Genomic DNA, 20,361 nt, shown 5'->3' on the forward strand with positions numbered 1-20,361 from the left:
CGCATAAATCATGGAACAGCGCACACATTACACAGTATAAGGAAATTGGCGCGAAACACGCACGCACACACGCATACACATTTCCAAAATTTCACAAGATCAAACGAAATGATATTTTCTCGTCTTTTTTCAATATTTTGTTTTCATTTCAACTTGATTTTTTGTTAACTAATATTTTTTTACCAGAAATTAAAGTGTTTATTTATGAAACTCGGTTTATGTCATAATTATCAAAATACAGAAAAATATTGACATGTTGCTCTTTGAAGTTTAAGGAAACACATTTTTTTTAATTCACGGAAAAAGCTCGTTAACATTTGTATAGAAATCCCACAGTGTACTTGGATTATAACTATGTTCATAGTTTAAGCTAATCAAAAAGTGTGTCTTACAAGGCTAATACCTTAATAGCGTATGCTTTAAGAAACAGCAAGGAAACTTAACCACATCTATTGACTTTTTGGTAGGTTAAAAGGGCAAAAAATAGGCTGATGCAAAAAAGCAGATGATACATGTACAGATAGAACAATAGTAACCTTTATATAGCTGTTTCTCAATTAATTGCTACTTGGCCACAAATTGCTCATTATAAAAAGTTAAAGAGTTAAACAAAAGAATGCATTAAACTAAATTGATTTTTTGCAATAACCAATAATGTGCGTCTTTAATGACGTCTCAATTGTGAGGATTACACCGAGTGCTCGAGTACTCGATCGATCGTCCGAGTACTCGAAATCTATATTCGATCGATCGTCCGAGTACTCGAAAACTATACTCGATCAATCGTCCGAGTACTCGAAATCTATACTCGATCAATCGTCCGAGTACTCGAAAACTATACTCGATCAATCGTCCGAGTACTCGAAATCTATACTCGATCAATCGTCCGAGTACTCGAAAACTATACTCGATCGATCGTCCGAGTACTCGAAAACTATACTCGATCAATCGTCCGAGTACTCGAAATCTATACTCGATCGATCGTCCGAGTACTCGAAAACTATACTCGATCAATCGTCCGAGTACTCGAAAACTATACTCGACATACAGACGATGAAACATTACTGGCGCGTTGCCAACAAGTTTCTAGTTTCAACTTTATTCAGTAAACTCATGTCATGCATGCATGACATAATGGGCATTGCAGTGAACAAAGAGCATTGGAAATATGAACATGGCAGTAAGAGGAGTTCATTAAGGTGATTAGTTTCCTCAAACTCTTCGACAAAGCTGTTTCCAAAATAACGTTTTTTGACATTGCCCTATCAGTCGGCAGTTTGGTGAAAAAGTTTTTTAAGAAACATGCTAAACTGAATCAACGTCAAAGAAACAGGCAGAAGAGCCACACCAAAAGATGACCGGCTTTCTAAAGCGGAAGCTTCCATCCAGCATGATTGAAGTGGTCACTCAATCCATTGTGGACATGCTTACCTCCGAGTAATGTACAGCGCCAGTGGTTGCGTAATCTCAAGCAGCGTGCCCGGACTATAAAGTGCCTAGCAGTAATAGTGTGCGCTCAATGATTACAAAGAAATACAATGACCTGGGGTGGTATTCAATATACAACTTAAGTAAATCTTATGGTCATACATCATTGACTTCATTCACTCTATTGGTCAGTTATTAATAACAAGTAATCCGATTAGCTTTATCGTTCTTAGATCCAGTTAAGACCAATATTGAATACCAGCCCAGAATACGGCCGCGTGTGCAGACCTTGAACACGTGACGTCTGCATATTTAACCACAGACACTTGGACGTCAACGGCGACTGACTCCTAAATCACCGTCATCCAGCACAGCATCACCGACACTTGGGAAATGTACAGTAATGTTCTCATGACACGTGCGTTCCAGGGCCAGTATTCAATGTACATTTTATCATTATCCTTAGACATGCCTCAGTGATCCCATTCAGCCTATTGGTCAGCTAAATATACAGGCCAATCAAAACATTATAATCTTAATTTTAAGTTCAATCTAAGTTACTTAATGAATAAGGCTCCAGGAGTGACACACTAGGGTGAACATTACCATCAAACTGTGTGTTTTATGCATGACAAGGCAATGCAGTATGGACTGTACTTGTGTTGTGTGTGACCGGGCAGATTTTGGGTGCAATTGTGCATGAAAGTACATATAACCAAGTGATTTCCGGCTTATAATGTCAATACATATCGATAAGGGAATATCCTCGAGTTAAGGGAGGGGTTCCAGTCTTTGTCATTTTATTATGATGGTGTACAATAATAATATTAACACTCTACATGTCTTTATATCACTCTGTATTCATCACTCAGATGGTTTACAAGTATATGTAAATAATCAACGTACTGAAATAAACAAATATACAATAGGAAGAACATGTTTATAAGAATCTCGATCAAATACGATATTACGTAAATCAATCAAATATGACGTAATATATTTTATAAGTAGAATAATACGTAATGCAGTAAACAATAACTTCACGTGTCTAGACATCACTGTCACGCCTTTACACGGTCTGTGACATCAATATGGCCAAGGCTGTGGTGTTGTTAGCACTGTAAGTCAAACAGTTATTCAGTATGCACATGCAAAACTGTGATGTAAACATAATCCTGACAATTCTGCTATCTTGAACTAGATTATATTAGGACACGAAAACATGTGACAAATTGAAAGGTCCAGCCAAGTGAATAAAATGCAAATCCAATTCAAACACATTGCACCAGATGAAAACTAGAACAATGAAAACCAATACATACCAACTCAAATATGGATAGAAGCATAAGGTAAAACCATACAAATCAAACATGTCTGCTTCAATTCACTTTCAAAACTGTTCAAATATCACAGAACTGGAAAACTGGAAATTCAGTCATGATCCCACAGGTGTTTGTATATTGCGGTAACATACAACTATCACTTACCTTAAAAACTCAGCGGGCTACATTAACCCCTCCTTCGTAAGAATGACGTCTCGTCATTACTACAATAAGCTATACTTCTGTCCTACTATAATACAAAACTACTCCAATCTACATACTAAATCCTAATCGGCAGTAACATTAAAACTTACCTCATCTTAGCGAAAAATAATTGTTCACCATTTACAAGTAAGTCGCAATACAAGAAACTCAATTTCAAAGTCTTGACTAGTTAAAATTCAATCTTACATTTCTCCCCCATGAAAAAATCGTGTCCGCACACGTATACAAGTAACAAAACATTAGGTTGTGGTAATTTATTTCAATAGTGTTACATTAAATATATTAAAATTTAAAAACATCTACTTCCAGACTTCCGTCATCGGATCCATATTCTCAAGAATACCAGAATCTACTAGCTTCTTTAAAGCATCTATTCTGATATCCCCAGGCCTTGTCACTATCCGGTGCATGTGATAGTCGGTAGATCTTGCAGGTGGCTTCCTTTCTCTACCTGACCTCCTAGGCTGCTGAACTTGCCTCGTCATCGCTCGACTCCTTTTATCGCTCTCCAGTGTCCTCTTCGCCCATATCTGATTTTCTTTTGCGAGAATCAGCACCTTCACCCCGTCTCTCTTCAACATCTACTTCAATATTTGGCTGTCTCTGGTGATTTGCTTGATCCTGTTCTCGTCTTACATCCTCCGCCTCAACGTGTTGATTTTCCTCATCTGCTTCTACTGTCTGTTAACTCACTTCTACTGTGGCCTCTTCTTCAGCCCCGTTTGTCATGCGAACATTCTCTGGTCTTCCTAAATCTGGGGTTTCTCCTCTATGCAGTTCTTCACCATCTGTTTGACAAACGTCAGGTCTTATTTCTACAACTTCATTAACTTCATCTTCTTTTCTTTCTTCTGTACCGGTACCTATTTCTATGACTCCACCTAACTCAGGTTCGTGGGCGTTCCCACGTTCATATGCTGTTATCACATAGTATCCTAAGTCGTCCTCTGAATTCTGTGTGACGTCACCTTTTGTTCTATCTTCCTTTTATTCTATCTCTTCATTATCACCAACATTACCTTCTTCAAAAGTCAATGTCTCCTTGGGTCCTACATCAACTGCAAGAACATCATCTTCATCATTCTGGAAATTAACAGGAACAAGGTGATTTCTGTGCAAAGTCTTCTCAACTCCAGTTTTTCTGTTTCTTATCTTATAAACTGGTATGTTCGCACAAGTCTGGTAGAAGCACTTTATCTCCGATTTCTATCTTTGCTGCTCTTGCCTTCTTATCAAAGTAGGTCTTCTGTTTTGTCTTCGCTTTGGCAGAATGTTTCCCAACTATTTCCTTTCTATTCTCCATTTTTTCTTTCAGGTCATCGTTGTACTCTCTGGCTGTTGGATTTTTCATCATCTACATCATCATCATCGCCTATCATCTACATCTATTTCAAATGCTGCATCGACTGGTAGCTAAGGTTTTCCCCCAAACATTAACACGAACGGTGAGATCTTTGTCGTTTCATGTGGAGTGCAGTTGTAGGAATACACTAATGGAGCCAATTCTTCCAATCCCTTTCCTGCTAACTTTCCAAGGTCCATAACATTCCCAAAAGTGTACGATTCATCCTCTCTGTTATCCCATTGCCAATTGGATGGTATGGCGTCGTTCTGCTCTTCTTGTTCTTATGAGTTCACACAATTCCTTAATGATGTCTGACTCAAAGTTCGGTCCCTGATCGGAATTGATGGCACACCATAGTTTACGATGAAGTTGTTAAACAGAGCTTTCGCTGTGGTCGTAGCCGTATGGTTTCTGGTCGGTACCGCGGTTGCAAACTTTGTAAAGTGATCTGTCACCACTAGTATGTTAGAGATACCACCTTTGGACTGTTCAAGAGACAGGAAGTCCATACATACCATTTCCAGGGTGTAAGTCGTGTTGATGTTTATTAAAGGCGCTCTTATGTTGGCCTGAGTCTTTCTACGAAGACAACGATCGCATCTACTGATCCACTGAGCTACATCAGATATCATGCCTGGCCAGAATATCGTTCTCGTAACACGGTAAGAGTTCGTTCCCGGCCGGGGTGGCCAACATCGTAATGAAGTCCTCTGCGTACTTCTGATTTGTATGTAGTAGGTAGTATTAACTGATCTCTGGTGTTGTCGTCTTCATCATGAACTGTCTTGTAAAGAATGCATCGTTTTTACTTAAAGTTCTTAAAATGACGCTTCATGGTTATATCATTCCTGTCTGTACAATGTTTAGGTACCTGTTGATCAATCACCGCACGTCTCAACCGTTTTATCATCCAGTCTTCCCTCTGTGCCCTTCTCACCTTTCTAACTTCCTTCTGAGCCATCGTCTGGCCTGGTATGTCTGTGGCTTCTACTATATTGATGTTCATCACTGGTACTATGGTGACATATGGTACTGTGATCCTACCACATATAGCCTCAACAGTCTTCTCAACAACTGTGACATGTCTTTCTTCACCGGCATCTTTCGCCTCATGTGGGTACCTGCTCATGCTATCAGCGACAGCATTCTTCAATCCTGCCCTATATTCATTTTCAAAGTCATAGCAGCCCAATAGCCAATCTTTGTCCAGTCGCATCGAGTGTTCCTGCGGCACCCTGTCCCTTTCCTGCGGAACTCTGTCCCTTTCCTGTGGCATCATGTCCCTTTCCTGCGGAACCCTGTCCCTTTCCTGTGGCATCCTGTCCCTTTCCTGCGGCACCCTGTCCTTTTCCTGCGGCACCCTGATCCTTTCCTGCGGCACCCTGTCCAGGTCGCATCGAGTTTCCTGCGGCACCCTGTCCCTTTCCTGCGGCCCCGTGTCCCTTCCTGTGGCACCCTGTCCCTTTCCTGCACCCTGTCTTTTTCCTGCAGCACCCTGATCCTTTCCTGCGGCACCCTGTCCAGTCGCATCGAGTTTTCCTGCGGCACACTCTCCCTTTCCTGTGGCACCCTCTCCCTTTCCTGCTGCACTATGTCCCTTTTCTGCGGCACACTGTCTCTTTCCTGCGAAATCCTCTCCCTTTCCTGTGGCACCCTGTCCCTTTCCTGCGGCACCCTGTCCTTTTCCTGCGGCACCCTGTCCTTTTCCTGCGGCACCCTGATCCTTTCCTGCGGCACCCTGTCCAGTCGCATCGAGTTTTCCTGCGGCACCCTCTCCCTTTCCTGCGGCACCCTCTCCCTTTCCTGCTGCACCCTGAACCTTTTCTGCGGCACCCTGTCCCTTTCCTGCGGTATCCTGTCCCTTTCCTGCGGCACCCTATCCCTTTCCTGTAGTATCCTGTCTGTTTCCTGTGACACCCTGTCCCTTTCCTGCGGCACCCTCTCCCTTTCCTGCGGCACCCTCTCCCTTTCCTGCTGCACCCTGAACCTTTTCTGCGGCACCCTGTCCCTTTCCTGCGGTATCCTGTCCCTTTCCTGCGGCACCCTATCCCTTTCCTGTAGTATCCTGTCTGTTTCCTGTGACACCCTGTCCCTTTCCTGCGGCACCCTGTCCCTTTCCTGCGGCACCCTGTCCCTATCCTGCGTCACCCTGTCCCTTGCCTGCGTCACCCTGTCCCTTTCCTGCGGTATCCTGTCCCTTTCCCGGCACCCTGTCCCTTTCTTGTGGCACCTTGTCCCTTTCCTGCGGAACCGTGACCCTTTCCTGCGACAACCTGACCATTTCCTGCGGAACCCTGTCCCTTGCCTGCGGCACCTTGTCCCTTTCCTGCGGCACCCTGAGCCTTTCCTGCGACACCCTGTTCCTTGCATGCGGCACCCTGTCCATTTCCTTTGGCACCCTGTCCCTTTCCTGTGGCACCCTGTCCCTTTCCTGCGGCACCCTGTCCCTTTCCTGCGGCACCCTGTTTCGTTCCTGTAATACCCTGTCCCTTTCCTGTGGCACCCTGACCCTTTCCTGCCTCACCCTGACCCTTTCCTGCGGCACCCTGTTCCGTTCCTGTGGTACCCTGTCCCTTTCCTGTGGCACCTTGACCCTTTCCTGCGGCACCCTGACCCTTTCCTGCGGAGCCCTGTCAGTTGACTGCGGCACCCTGTCCCTTTCCTGTTGCACCCTGTCCCTTTCCTGCGGCACCCTGACCCTTTCCTGCGACACCCTGTCCCTTGCCCGCGGAGCCCTGTCCCTTTCCTGCGGCACCCTGTCCCTTTCCTGCGGCACCCTGTCCCTTTCCTGCAGCACCCTGTCCCTTTCCTGCGATACCCTGTCCCTTTCCTGCGGAGCCCTGTCCCTTTCCTGCAGCACCCTGTCCCTTTCCTGCGATACCCTGTCCCTTTCCTGCGGAACCCTGTTCCTCTCCTGCGGCACCCTGTCCCTTTCCTGCGATAGCCTGTCCCTTTCCTGCGGAACCCTGTACCTTTCCTGCAGCACCCTGTCCCTTTCCTGCGGCACCTTGTCCCTTTCCTGCGATACACTGTCCCTTTCCTGTGGAACCCTGTCCCTCTCATGCGGCACCCTGTCCCTTTCCTGCGATACCCTGTCCCTTTCCTGCGGAACCCTGTACTTTTCCTGCAGCACCCTGTCCCTTTCCTGCGGCACCCTGTCCCGTTCCTGCGGCACCCTGACCCTTTCCTGTGGAACCCTGTCCCTTGCCCGCGGAGCCCTGTCCCTTGCCTGCGGCACCCTGATCCTTTTCTGTGGCACCCTGTCCCTTTCTGGTGGCACCTTGTTCCGTTCCTGTGGTACCCTGTCCCTTTTCTGCAGGACACCATGTCCCTTTTTTTTCAGCACCATTTCATTTCTATAACCTGGCTAACTAAACCCCATGTGAAATGTAAAGCAAATAGATATATTAATATAAAAGCTGAATAATGGTTTTTTTTGTAAAAAACAAAGAACAACGTCGTAATGATTTTTTACAGGCAACTTTGAAAGTGTCTACCAACATCTGCAAAGTTTGGTTTTTGTCCTGCTTAGATGAGCAACCATATTATTGAACGGAGTGTATATAATTCCTAAAATAACAGTTTAAATCAAAACACAACATAATAATTAATGGATTATTTTAGACAAAACCTCAGAACTATTATTTGCGTACGTAATAGGTTTAGTTAGCCAAGCATAGACGGACGTCTCCTATAAATTTGAGATTCAGCCTCGTTACCATATCGCCTCGTGGAGTAAGCGAAAAATTATCTACCATACGTAAGGCATTTTTATTAACGTATGTAATTCGAGAACGCTGTGTTTTTAACATTGGCATAACTAAAGCAAGTTTCTGAGGATGTGTTGAATTTAAGTTTTATAGTTTTATAGTAATATTGCTCAGAATTACATTTTGTTTGAGTTTGATTTGATTTGAATTAATTGAAAAAGGATTTATCAATTTTATTTGTATCAAATGTGTTCATATCTTATAGAAATGATTCAACATAGTTTGACATTTCTATGTAATATATTGCATTAATCCTCTTAGGTTGCCGCTGTATTCATATCAATACATTTGCAATAGTCTTTGATAATGGTTAAAATCACTTTTGAAACAAAGGGATGGCATTATTTTTTCAAAATACTCAAAATATTCGACTTTTAAATTTCATATTACTCAAAATATTCGACTTTTAAATTTCATATTACTCAAAATATTCGACTTTTAAATTTCATATTACTCAAAATATTCGACTTTTAAATTTCATATTGATCGATGTTTTACGTGCCGTACTTAATGGTTGAAGCGCCAATGTATTGGGCGTATAGATTAGTTCCTGAAAACAAATTACTAATTTTGATAATTTTTATTATTTTTGGCGTAAGCGTTACATTGCTTTAACTGTGCTGAAAGAGGTTCGCGGGCATTTGCGTTTTTGATTAGATTGCACAGTATTTAACAATGCAGATTTCGTTTTATTATGAAATTAAATTTTAATCGTATGCATGAATCACCAAAAAGAACAGCAAAAGATTTGCTTGTGGATGACATAGCTTATCTCTTAGTCAAAGAGCACAATTGAAACTGATAACTTATGACTAAACTATGAAGCTGGTACTGTAAGTCTTTAAATTGATACTCGTATTTATGATCAATAAAACAAACATATTTTGAGTGATAAACCTTTAAAAAAAAATGCACTTTTACTACCAAATAAGATTTACCACATTTGATAATAATATTGTTTTAATTTTACAAAAAGAATATATAAATGTCGAAAACAATCGTTCGTATGAAAGATACCGAGTTTGATTTGAAAGAAATTAACATAAATCACGGTATTTTTACCTTGTGAGACTATGGTAGACCACAGTAAATCGTTTAGCATTCATCAATCATTTAATATATTTGCGCTTTCTGCTATATAATACACGGTTACAACCTTCTTATCAGTTATTAATAATTTCCATAAATGTATTATTTAGTAAGTAGTTGAAGGTTTGTCAGTCAAAATTAATGTTTGTTACACATGTGTATGAGGTGATTTTGAATAAGTGTGTCACTTTAACAAGTTACTAAATAATGCTTACACGGAAAATATCAATTACTGATAACAAGATTGTAACAGTGTATTTAATAGCTGAAAATAAACCTTGTGGATCCTAAAAAGATTTTCGGAGATCAACGACCGTCTCCGTAAAAGCGTTCAGGTGATATCGAAAATGCTCGTAAATCCCCTTGACCACAGCTTTCATACTAATTAAAAAGCGATTAAAACAAAACGGATGCAACAGGATTGTGAATTATGTCAAGTTCAGTATTTAAACATGTTGCTTTACTGACAAACCTCAAGACAAAGAGGAGTGAATATGCGCTGGTGACACTTTCGGACACGTTCTACTGCGATTCACTCGAACGCTCCAGATTATTCTGGAAGGGCAACGTAATATTTTAAAATAACAACGCTAATTCTAACTTCTTTAAATGAATGCATGCATTTAATTATATATAATACAAATGATCTTTAATACGAACTATCCTTGCGATGTATCCATGTCTTTCTTTTTGCGTGGTACTTCTCGTGTGTTGGCGTTTCGCCTTGTGATTTTATTTGTCGAACAAGGTCGAAGATGGCGGGCGATTTGAAAGGACATGGAAATATCGAGTTCTCTGCACCTTTCTTTCATATTATACACGTTTTATTTTTCAAAAGAAGCATTGTTATCGATTTTAATCATTCTTCTCAGGAAATGAAATCGTGGTAATGCTTATTTGAGAGGAAGAGCGCATCTTTAAGATTCGTATTCAGTTATGGGAGTAGTCTCTGATTTTTCGATTAGTGTTTAATATATTGTCATGACGACAATGTTCAGTGCTACCATGGAAGCCCTTGGAAATCTTTCCATTGAAAAAAAAAAGTTCACGGGCAATAATGAATGTAATCGAAAATATTTGAGTGGCCCCAAACTGTGACCGACAAGTGTTTGTCATAACCTAAGAATAGGTTATGAAAATTGATGATTTTTTTAATGGAATTAGCTTGTTCCATAACAGTAACTGATCAACAAATATTACTAGGATATACGACTAGGCTTTCATCTCGCTAGTTAATTGCTATTGTAAAATTGATTCAATAAAACCCGATATTGGCTGAGGACGTTTTGACTATTCGTGTGTGTTATTTTTGGTAAGGTTTTTTAGTCATCATATTTCAAATTTAAGCGTAAGCATCTTGAATTATCTATTCCCCTCTTCTCTACATCAATGTTTATTTTAGATTCTTCAGCTTGCTTTCAAATTCTCATTTACGTTGCAACCTCATGAACGTATTGAATTAATTTGCACTATTTTAAACCGCATAACACCTTGTGCCCCCTTTGTAACCCCGGATCATATATTCTTTAACATGCCATGTCAAAAAGTAGATCAGCGGTGGTATTCAATATGCGACTTAGGTAAATCTTATACTCAAACAACATTGACTTCATTGAACTGTATTTGTCAGTTATTAATAACAAGTTATCCGATTAGCTACATCGTTCTTAGATCCAGTTAAGACCAATGTTTAATACCAGCCCAGACGACACATGCCATGCGTTCAGTAAACATGTCTGCGGCGAACGTTTGCTGTTTGGTTCCCCGCTTGAGTGTATGGGCTGCGTTGAAACAGGGATACAAAACAAAACGTTTACGAGAGTTCTTCACTAGTCGCGTCTTAATCAATACTCCAGAAGAAAAGGAATTATAAAAAAACTTGACATGTTGAAATGACCCAAAATTGCCTACATATTTTCACATTGCTTCGTTTTAACGGTAGCGGCAAAAACATATTCGCTTGAAAGGGGAGTGCCTTGTCAGGTAGCAAAGTATATTTCAACCATGATATACGTCACTATCATTTATTTGGAAGTAAATTTAAAAAATAAACGTTCGCTTAGCTTTGGTAGGCCTGTAATTTTCATAAGGACCCCTCCCCCAAAAAAATAAAAATAAAAAAAATAAAAAAAATACAAAAAAATATTAATAATATATAAACAAGGTCAACTTTAATTTCACTCAAATCAAGGTAATTACAAGAATAATCTTGGTTACAATTTAATTTAGCCAGATGGCATTCTTTCATTCACACAGCACCATGAAGACCCATATGATTGCGGCCGTCCTGGCGGTGTGTATCCTTCTAGCGGCCCTTTCGCCCACGGCGGAAGCTCAGATGTTTGGTTATGGAGGCGGAAGAAGACGATGGGGACGCCGTTGGGGAAGAAGGTACTTTGGCTGGCCCAGATATGGCTATCGACGTAAGTTGGTTTAACTTTGTGCAGTTTACTTCTTTTGGCAGTTTGGTTGTAAAAAGCAGATAAAGGATAAACTATATAACCACGTTAAGATCTACTTACTCTCTGACGATGTAAAAACAGTATTTAAAGGCGCACGCTGTAGGTTGATGTAATACGTTTTAATTTTACTTTAATGCATTATCATGTTAAACTCATTTTACTATAATGATAACAACAAAAAGGTGTATGATTTAAGTACAGATAAAAATACCAGCCTTAATAAATGTGTGTGTTCTTTTTATTTAATAAAATTTGGGACCATCTGGTGTCTAGTTTTAAATGAAATGAGAAGAACTCGGAACATATACAACTTGTTACTTAAAGTGACACTCTTAATCAAAATAAATACATACACATGTATAACAAACATAAATTTTAAGTGATGCATCTTTAAATACTTACTGAATAATGCATTTTTGTAATCGTGTATTTTAAAGCTGAAAATGCAGAAATATTAAGTGATTGGTGAGTGCTAAAAGATTTACTGTGATCTGCTATAGTCTCATAAGGTAGAAAAACTATGTTATATATATGATATTTAAACAAAGTAATGATTAAACAAATAACTTTGACTTATCTCTGTATCCGTTTTTCTCTATCCTCAGGTTACAGTTGGGGATATCCGTGGAGATATCCGTGGTATAGACGATACTACTATTACTAAATAATGGAAAGAAACTATGTTGTCGTTGAGGCCTCTTTTTCTAAATAATGGAAAGAAACTATGTTGTCGTTTCTACTGTCATATATAAACACTTGAATCAAAATAAACGAATGGCTGACAATGGATTAGTGTTGTTGTTTTATTCGTTCTATCCAACATGTCCGAATTTAAATGAATTACCTATCTCGTATCGGACTTCTTTAACTGTCCGTTCGAGTTGGATGCATTTAACTGGCCACTGTCGAAGTCTCCTTAAACCTTTTAACGCATAAATCATGGAACATCGCACACATTACACAGTATAAGGAAACTGGCGTGAAAAACACACACGTACGCAAGCACGCACGCCCGCACATATCTCCTTTTAATTTCAACAGGATTGAGCTAGGCTATCGTTTTTGTTTCGGTACGATTTGTGTTTAACAATCTTAATAATTTAAGGGCTTTAAAAGAAATCTATCTTGTGTGAAAACAAAATTTTATTGAACAAAATCAAGAATAAGAAACAGCGTGTGTATACCACGTGATAAATTACGTCACCATTGCTACGTCGGAAAGCAACATTTTGCTTGGAATGAAGACTTAAATCAAGTTTACTTTTCTTTTTCTGCACCATTTTAAGAGAAACAAATGGCCGTCTTCCTTTTATTAGGCAACAAGTTTCCTCAATTCGACAAACCTGTTTCCAAATTATGTTTTGACAGTGCTCTATCAGTCGGTGGTTTTGGGAAAAGGTTTGTCGAAGTGTTTGAAAAAACTTAATTCTCAATCAAACTCCGGTAAAAGACCGAATATGGGCACCGTTAGTGGTATAGACTGCACTTTGTTTCATTTAAAATGGTGAAGAAATAGTAAAGTAACATTCGGTTATTTAGTACGTGGTATACACACACTGAATAAGAAATTTGTGAGGTAAGCTTATAATGCTCGTTACGCTTAAGAAATTGGCGTCTGACACACCCCTAACATACTTTTGACACTCAACTACAACAAAAAAAATCACGCTCCTAACAAATTCATATCACTCTCCTAACACTATTCTATCACACTCGTAACACACTTCTAACAAATTCATATCACTCTTCTAACACTCTTCTATCAGTCTTCTATCACTCTCCTAACATACTTCTAACAAATTCATATCACTCTCCTAACACTCTTCTACCACACTCCTAACACACTTCTAACAAATTCATAACACTCTTCTATCACTTTCCTAACACATTTCTAACAAATTAACAAATACATATCACTCTCCTAACACTGTTCTATCACACTCCTAACATTCTCATATCGCATTCCTACCACTCACCTTGTACATTCCTAACATTCTCATATCGCACTCCTTCCACTCTCATAACACACTCCTAACATTCTCATATTGCACTCCTACCACTCTCCTAACACACTCCTAACATTCTCATATTGCACTCCTACCACTCTCCTAACACACTCCTAACATTCTCATATCGCACTCCTTCCACTACTCATCTCAGCCCCGTTTGTCATGCGAACATTCTCTGGTCTTCCTAAATCTGGAGTTTCTCCTCTATGCAGTTCTTCACCACCTGTTTGACAAACGTCAGGTCTTCTTTCTACAACTTCATTAACTTCATCTTCTTTTCTTTCTTCTGTACCGGTACCTATTTCTATGACTCCACCTAACTCAGGTTCGTGGGCGTTTCCACGTTCATATGCTGTTATCACATAGTATCCTAAGTCGTCCTCTGAATTCTGTGTAACGTCACCTTTTCTTCTATCTTCCTTTTATTCTATCTCTTTATTATCACCAACATTACCTTCTTCAAAAGTCAATGTCTCCTTGGGTCCTACATCAGCTGCAAGAACATTATCTTCATCATTCTCGAAATTAACAGGAACAAGGTGATTTCTGTGCAAAGTCTTCTCAACTCCAGTTTTTCTGTTTCTTATCTTATAAACTGGTATGTTCGCACAAGTCTGGTAGAAGCACCTTATCTTCGAATGTTATCTTTGCTGTTCTTGCCTTCTTATCAAAGTAGGTCTTCTGTTTTGTCTTTGCTTTGGCAGAATGTTTCCCAACTATTTCCTTTCTATTCTTCATTTTTTCTTTCAGGTCATCGTTGTACTCTGGATGTTGGATTTTTCGGCCTATCATCTACATCTATTTCAAATGCTGCATCGACTGGTAGCTAAGGTTTTCTCCCAAACGTTAACTCGAACGGTGAGATCTTTGTCGTTTCATGTGGAGTGCAGTTGTAGGAATACACTAATGGAGCCACTTCTTCCAATCCCTTTCCTGCCAACTTTCCAAGGTACATAACATTCCCAAAGTGTACGATTCATCCTCTCTGTTATCCCATTGCCAATTGGATGGTATGGCGTCGTTCTGCTCTTCTTGTTCTCATGAGTTCACACAATTCCTTAATGATGTCTGACTCAAAGTTCGGTCCCTGATCGGAATTGATGGCACACCATAGTTTACGATGAAGTTGTTAAACAGAGCTTTCGCTGTGGTCTTAGCCGTATGGTTTCTGGTCGTTATCGCGGTTGCAAACTTTGTAAAGTGATCTGTCACCACTAGTATGTTAGAGATACCACCTTTGGACTGTTCAAGAGACAGGAAGTCCATACATACCATTTATAGGGTGTAAGTCGTGTTGTTGTTTATTAAAGGCGCTCTTATGTTGGCCTGAGTCTTTCTACGAAGACAATGATCGCATCTACTGATCCACTGAGCAACATCAGATATCATGCCTGGCCAGAATATCGTTCTCGTAACGCGGTAAGAGTTCCCGGCCGGGGTGGCCAACATCGTAATGAAGTCCTCTGCGTACTTCTGATTTGTATGTAGTAGGTAGTATTAACTGATCTCTGGTGTTGTCGTCTTCATCATGAACTGTCTTGTAAAGAATGCATTGTTTTAACTTAAAGTTCTTTAAATGACCCTTCATGGTTATATCATTCCTGTCTGTACAATGTTTCGGTACCTGTTGATCGATCACCGCACGTCTCGACCGTTTTATCATCCAGTCTTCCCTCTGTGCCCTTCTCACCTTTCTAACTTCCTTCTGAGCCATCGTCTGGCCTGGTATGTCTGTCGCTTCTACTATATTGATGTTCAGCACTGGTACTATGGTGATATATGGTACTGTGATCCTACCACATATAGCCTCAACAGTCTCCTCAACTACTGTGACATGTCTTTCTTCACCGGCATCTTTCACCTCATGTGGGTACCTGCTCATGCTATCAGCGACAGCATTCTTCAATCCTGCTCTATATTCATTTTCAAAGTCGTAGCAGCCCAATAGCCAATATTTGTCCAGACGCATCGAGTGTTCCTGCGGCACCCTGTCCCTTTATTGCAGAACCCTGTCCCTTTCCTGTGGCATCCTGTCCCTTTCCTGCGGCACCCTGTCCTTTTCCTGCGGCACCCTGATCCTTTCCTGCGGCACCCTGTCCAGGTCGCATCGAGTTTCCTACGACACCCTGTCCCTTTCCTGCGGCCCCCTGTCCCTTCCTGTGGCACCCTGTCCCTTTCCTGCACCCTGTCTTTTTCATGCAGCACCCTGATCCTTTCCTGTGGCACCCCGTCCAGTCGCATCGAGGTTTCCTGCGGCACCCTCTCCCTTTCCTGTGGCACCCTCTCCCTTTCCTGCTGCACCATGTCCCTTTTCTGCGGCACACTGTCTCTTTCCTGCGTCACCCTGTCCCTTTCCTGCGGCACCCTGTCCTTTCCTGCGGTACCCTTTCACTTGCCTGCGGCAACCTGTCCCTTTCCTACGGTATCATGTCCCTTTCTGGTGGCACCCTGTCCCTTTCCTGTGGCACCCTGTCCCTTTCCTGCGGAACCCTGTACCTTTCCTGCGACACCCTGACCATTTCCTGTGGAGCCCGGTCCATTGCCTGCGGCACCTTGTCCCTTTCCTGCGTCACCCTGAGCCTTTCCTGCGACACCCTGTTCCTTGCATGCGGCACCCTGTCCCTTTCCTTTGGCACCCTGTCCCTTTCCTGTGACACCCTGTCCCTTTCCTGCGGCACCCTGTCCCTTTCCTGCGGCACCCAGACCCTTTCATGCCATACCCTGACCCTTTCCTGCAGCACCCTGTACCATTCCTGTGGTACCCTTTCCCTTTCCTGTGGCACCTTGACCCTTTCCTGTGGCACCCTGACCCTTTCCTGCGGAGCCCTGTCCCTTGACTGCGGCACCCTGTCCCTTTCCTGTTGCACCCTGTCCCTTTCCTGCGGCACCCTGTCCCTTTCCTGCGACACCCTGTCCCTTGCCCGCGGAGCCCTGTCCCTTTCCTGCGGCACCCTGTCCTTTTCCTGCAGCTCCCTGTCCCTTTCCTGCGCCCCTTGTCCCTTATCTGCGGAACCCTTTACCTTTCCTGCAGCACCCTGTCCCTTTCCTGCGGCACCCTGTCCCTTTCCTGCGATACCCTGTCCCTTTCCTGCGGAACCCTGTCCCTCTCGTGCGGCACCCTGTCCCTTTCCTGCGATACCCTGTCCCTTTCCTGCGGAACCCTGTACCTTTTCTGCAGCACCCTGTCCCTTCCTGCGGCACCCTGTCCCGTTCCTGCGACACCCTGACCCTTTCCCGCGGAGCCCTGTCCTTTGATTGCGGCACCCTGTTCCTTTCCTGTGGCACCCTGTCCCTTTCCTGTGGCACCCTGTCCCTTTCCTGCGGCACCCTGTCCCTTTCCTGCGGCACCCTGTTTCGTTCCTGTAATACCCTCTCTCTTTCCTGTGGCACCCAGACCCTTTCATGCCACACCCCGACCCTTTCCTGCAGCACCCTGTTCCATTCTTGTGGTACCCTGTCCCTTTCCTGTGGCACCTTGACCCTTTCCTGCGGCACCCTGACCCTTTCCTGCGGAGCCCTGTCCCTTGACTGCGGCACCCTGTCCCTTTCCTGTTGCACCCTGTCCCTTTCCTGCGGTACCCTGTCCTTTTCCTGCGGCACCCTGTCCCTTTTCTGCAGCACCCTGTCCCTTTCATGCGATACCCTGTCCCTTATCTGCGGAACCCTGTACCTTTCCTGCATCACCCTGTCCCTTTCCTGAGGCACCCTGTCCCTTTCCTGCGATACCCTGTCCCTTTCCTGTGGAACCCTGTCCCTCTCCTGCGGCACCCTGTCCCTCTCCTGCGGCACCCTGTCCCTTTCCTGCGATACCCTGTCCCTTTCCTGTGGAACCCTGTACCTTTCCTGCGATACCCTGTCCCTTGCCTGCGGAACCCTGTTCCTTTCCTGTGGCACCCTGTCCCTTTCTGGTGGCACCTTGTTCCGTTCCTGCAGTACCCTGTCCCTTTTCTGCAGGACACCATGTCCCTTTTTTGCAGCACCATTTCATTTCTATAACCTAGCTATTTAAACCCCATGTGAAATGTAAAGCAAATAGATATATTAATATAAAAGCTGAATAATGGTATTTTTGTAAAAGACAAAGAACAACGTCGTAATGATTTTTTACAGGCAACTTTGAAAGTGTCTACCAAATCTGCAATGTTTGGTTTTAATCCTGCTTAGATGAGCAACCATATTATTGAACGGAGTGTATATAATTCCTAAAATAACAGTTTAAATCAAAACACAACATAATAATTAATGGATTATTTTAGACAAAACCTCAGAACTATTATTTGCGTACGTAATAGGTTTAGTTAGCCAAGCATAGACGGACGTCTCCTATAAATTTGAGATTCAGCCTCGTTACCATATCGCCTCGTGGAGTAAGCGAAGAATTATCTGCAACACGTAAGGTATGTAATTCGAGAACGCTTTGTTTTTAGCATTGGCATAACTAAAGCAAGTTTCGGAGGATGTGTTGAATTTAAGTTTTATAGTAACATTGCTCAGAATTACATTTTGTTTGAGTTTGATTTGATTTGAATTAATTGAAAAATGATTTATCAATTTTATTTGTATCAAATGTGTTCATATATTATAGAAATGATTCAATATAGTTTGACATTTCTATGTAATATATTGCATTAATCATCTTAGGTTGCCGCTTTATTCATATCAATACATTTGACAACAACATTGACTTCATTGTCAGTTATTAATAACAAGTAATCCGATTAGCTACATCGTTCTTAGATCCAGTTAAGACCAATGTTAATACCAGCCCAGACGACACATGCCATGCGTTCAGTAAACATGTCTGCGGCGAACGTTTGCTGTTTGGTTCCCCACTTGCAACTTATGGGCTTCGTTGCAACAGGGATACAAAACAAAACGTTTACGAGAGTTCTTCACTAGTCGCATCTTAATCAATACACCAGAAGAAAAGGAATTATAAAATAACTTGACATGTTGAAATGACCCAAAATTGCCTACATATTTTCACATTGCTTCGTTTTAACGGTAGCGGCAAAAAACATATTCGTTTGAAAGGGGAGTGCCTTGTCAGGTTGCAAAGCATATTTAAACCATGATATACGTCACTATCATTTATTTGGAAATCAATTTAAAAAATAAACGTTCGCTTAGCTTTGGTAGGCCTGTAATTTTCATAAGGATTCCTCCCCCAAAAACATAAATAAAAAATACAAAAAATATTAATAATAAATAAACAAAGTAAACTTTAATTTCACTCAAATCAAGGTTATTACAATTTAATTTAGCCAGATCGCATTCTTTCATTCACACAGAACTATGAAGACCCACATGATTGCGGCTGTCCTGGCGGTGTGTATCCTTCTAGCGGCCCTTTCGCCCACGGCGGAAGCTCAGAACGGGGACGCCGTTGTGGAAGAAGGTACTTTGACTGACCCAGCTTTGGTTTTGGTACGTAAGTTGGTTTAACTTTGTGCAGTTTACTTCTTTTGGCAGTTTGGTTGTAAAAAGCAGATAAAGGAAAAAATATATAAACACGTTAAGATCTACTTACTCTCTGATGGTGTAAAAACAGTATTTCAAGGCGCACGCTGTAGGTTGATGTAATATGTTTTAATTTTATTTTAATGCATTATCATGTTAAACTCATTTGGCTATAATGATATTAACAAAAAGGTGTATGATTTAAGTACAGATAAAAAATACCAGCCTTAAAAAATGTGAGTGCTCTTTTTATTTAATAAAATTTGGGACCATCTGGTGTCTAGTTTTAAATGAAATGAGAAGAACTCGGAACATATACAACTTGTTACTTAAAGTGACACTCTTAATTAAAATGCATACGCATGTAAAACAAACATAGATTTTAAGTGATGCATCTTTAAATACTTACTGAATAATGCATTTTTGTAATCGTGTATTTTAAAGCTGAAAATGCAGAAATATTAAGTGATTGGTGATTGCTAAAAGATTTACTGTGATCTGCTATAGTCTCATAAGGTAGAAATACAATGTTTTGCACCTTTCGTTCAAATTAAATTCCGTCCCTTCATAATAACTAGTGTTTTCAACATTTATTCACCCTTTTTGGTATTTCAAAACAATTTATTGAGTTAAATTTTATTTTGCAGTAAGATTGCATCTTTAATCAAGATTGATGATATTTAAAAAAAAGTCATATGATTAAACAAATTACTTTGACTTATCTCTTTATCCGTTTTCTCTATCCCCAGGTTTCGGTTGAGGATATCCGTGGTATAGACGACCCTACTATTACTAAATAATGGAAAGAAACTATGTTGTCGTTGAGGCCTCTTTTTCTAAATGATAGAAAGACACTATTTTTTCGTTTCTACTGTCATATATAAACACTTGAATCAAAATAAACGAATGGCTGACAATGGATTAGTGTTTTTGTTTTATTCGTTCTATCCAACATGTCCGAATTTAAATGAATTACCTATCTCGTATCGGACTTCTTTAACTGTCCGTTCGAATCGGATGCATTTAACTGGCCACTGTCGAAGTCTCCTTCAACCTTTTAACGCATAAATCATGTAACATCGCACACATTACACAGTATAAGGAAATTGGCGCGAAAAACACACACGCACGCAAGCACGCACGCACCCATCTCCTTTTATTTTAACAGGATTGAGCTAGGCTATCGTTTTTGTTTCGGTACGATTTGTGTTTAACAATCTTAATAATTTAAGGGCTTTAAAAGAAATCTAT

The 20,361-nt window shown here is 41.2% G+C and overlaps 2 protein-coding genes and 1 long non-coding RNA gene across 6 annotated transcripts; 2 read left to right on the forward strand and 1 right to left on the reverse strand.

Moving 5' to 3' along the window:
- Nucleotides 1–5,595: 5,595 nt before the first annotated feature.
- LOC128210448 (trichohyalin-like) lies at nt 5,596–7,669 on the reverse strand. The gene is made up of 3 exons (XM_052914797.1): nt 7,202–7,669; nt 6,803–6,950; nt 5,596–6,677 (listed from the first exon to the last, which is right to left on the reverse strand). The coding sequence occupies exons 1-3, from the start codon at nt 7,667–7,669 to the stop codon at nt 5,596–5,598; spliced, it is 1,698 nt and encodes a 565-aa protein (XP_052770757.1).
- A 268-nt stretch (nt 7,670–7,937) lies between these two features.
- On the forward strand, nt 7,938–12,428 carry LOC128212073 (uncharacterized). Of its 4 annotated transcripts, none has more exons than XR_008257382.1 (3): nt 7,938–8,080; nt 11,436–11,602; nt 12,247–12,428. XR_008257382.1 is itself a non-coding variant. In XM_052917320.1 (3 exons), exons 1-3 carry the CDS (start codon nt 9,610–9,612, stop codon nt 12,284–12,286), a joined length of 345 nt encoding a protein of 114 aa, XP_052773280.1. In that variant the 5' UTR covers nt 9,534–9,609; the 3' UTR covers nt 12,287–12,428. The 4 variants fall into 4 exon arrangements, 1 of the variants encoding a protein (XP_052773280.1); XR_008257384.1 differs by lacking the exon at nt 7,938–8,080 and adding an exon at nt 9,268–9,288; XR_008257383.1 differs by lacking the exon at nt 7,938–8,080 and adding an exon at nt 9,295–9,514.
- A 5,461-nt stretch (nt 12,429–17,889) lies between these two features.
- Nucleotides 17,890–20,029, forward strand: LOC128212156 (uncharacterized). Its single transcript, XR_008257399.1, has 3 exons — nt 17,890–18,047; nt 18,942–19,077; nt 19,860–20,029. It is a non-coding gene; the product is annotated as an uncharacterized LOC128212156 (long non-coding RNA).
- Nucleotides 20,030–20,361: the final 332 nt, after the last annotated feature.

The sequence above is a fragment of the Mya arenaria genome, chromosome 12 (assembly GCF_026914265.1).
Source record: "Mya arenaria isolate MELC-2E11 chromosome 12, ASM2691426v1".
NCBI classification, from domain to species: domain Eukaryota; kingdom Metazoa; phylum Mollusca; class Bivalvia; order Myida; family Myidae; genus Mya; species Mya arenaria.

Bases quoted from the DNA above. Each gene is read 5' to 3' on its own strand.
- LOC128210448 (XM_052914797.1), bottom strand. From the start codon at position 7,669: ATGGTGCTGAAAAAAAAGGGACATGGTGTCCTGCAGAAAAGGGACAGG. The intron at 6,951-7,201 runs GTATCGCAGGAA...GTCAACTGACAG, and splicing joins TTCCGCAGGAAAGGGACAGG to GGCTCCGCAGGAAAGGGTCA. The intron at 6,678-6,802 runs GTATTACAGGAA...TGCAAGGAACAG, and splicing joins TGCCACAGGAAAGGGACAGG to GGTGTCGCAGGAAAGGCTCA.
- LOC128212073 (XM_052917320.1), top strand. From the start codon at position 9,610: ATGTCAAGTTCAGTATTTAAACATGTTGCTTTACTGACAAACCTCAAG. The intron at 9,748-11,435 runs GTAATATTTTAA...TCATTCACACAG, and splicing joins GATTATTCTGGAAGGGCAAC to CACCATGAAGACCCATATGA. The intron at 11,603-12,246 runs GTAAGTTGGTTT...CTCTATCCTCAG, and splicing joins GCCCAGATATGGCTATCGAC to GTTACAGTTGGGGATATCCG.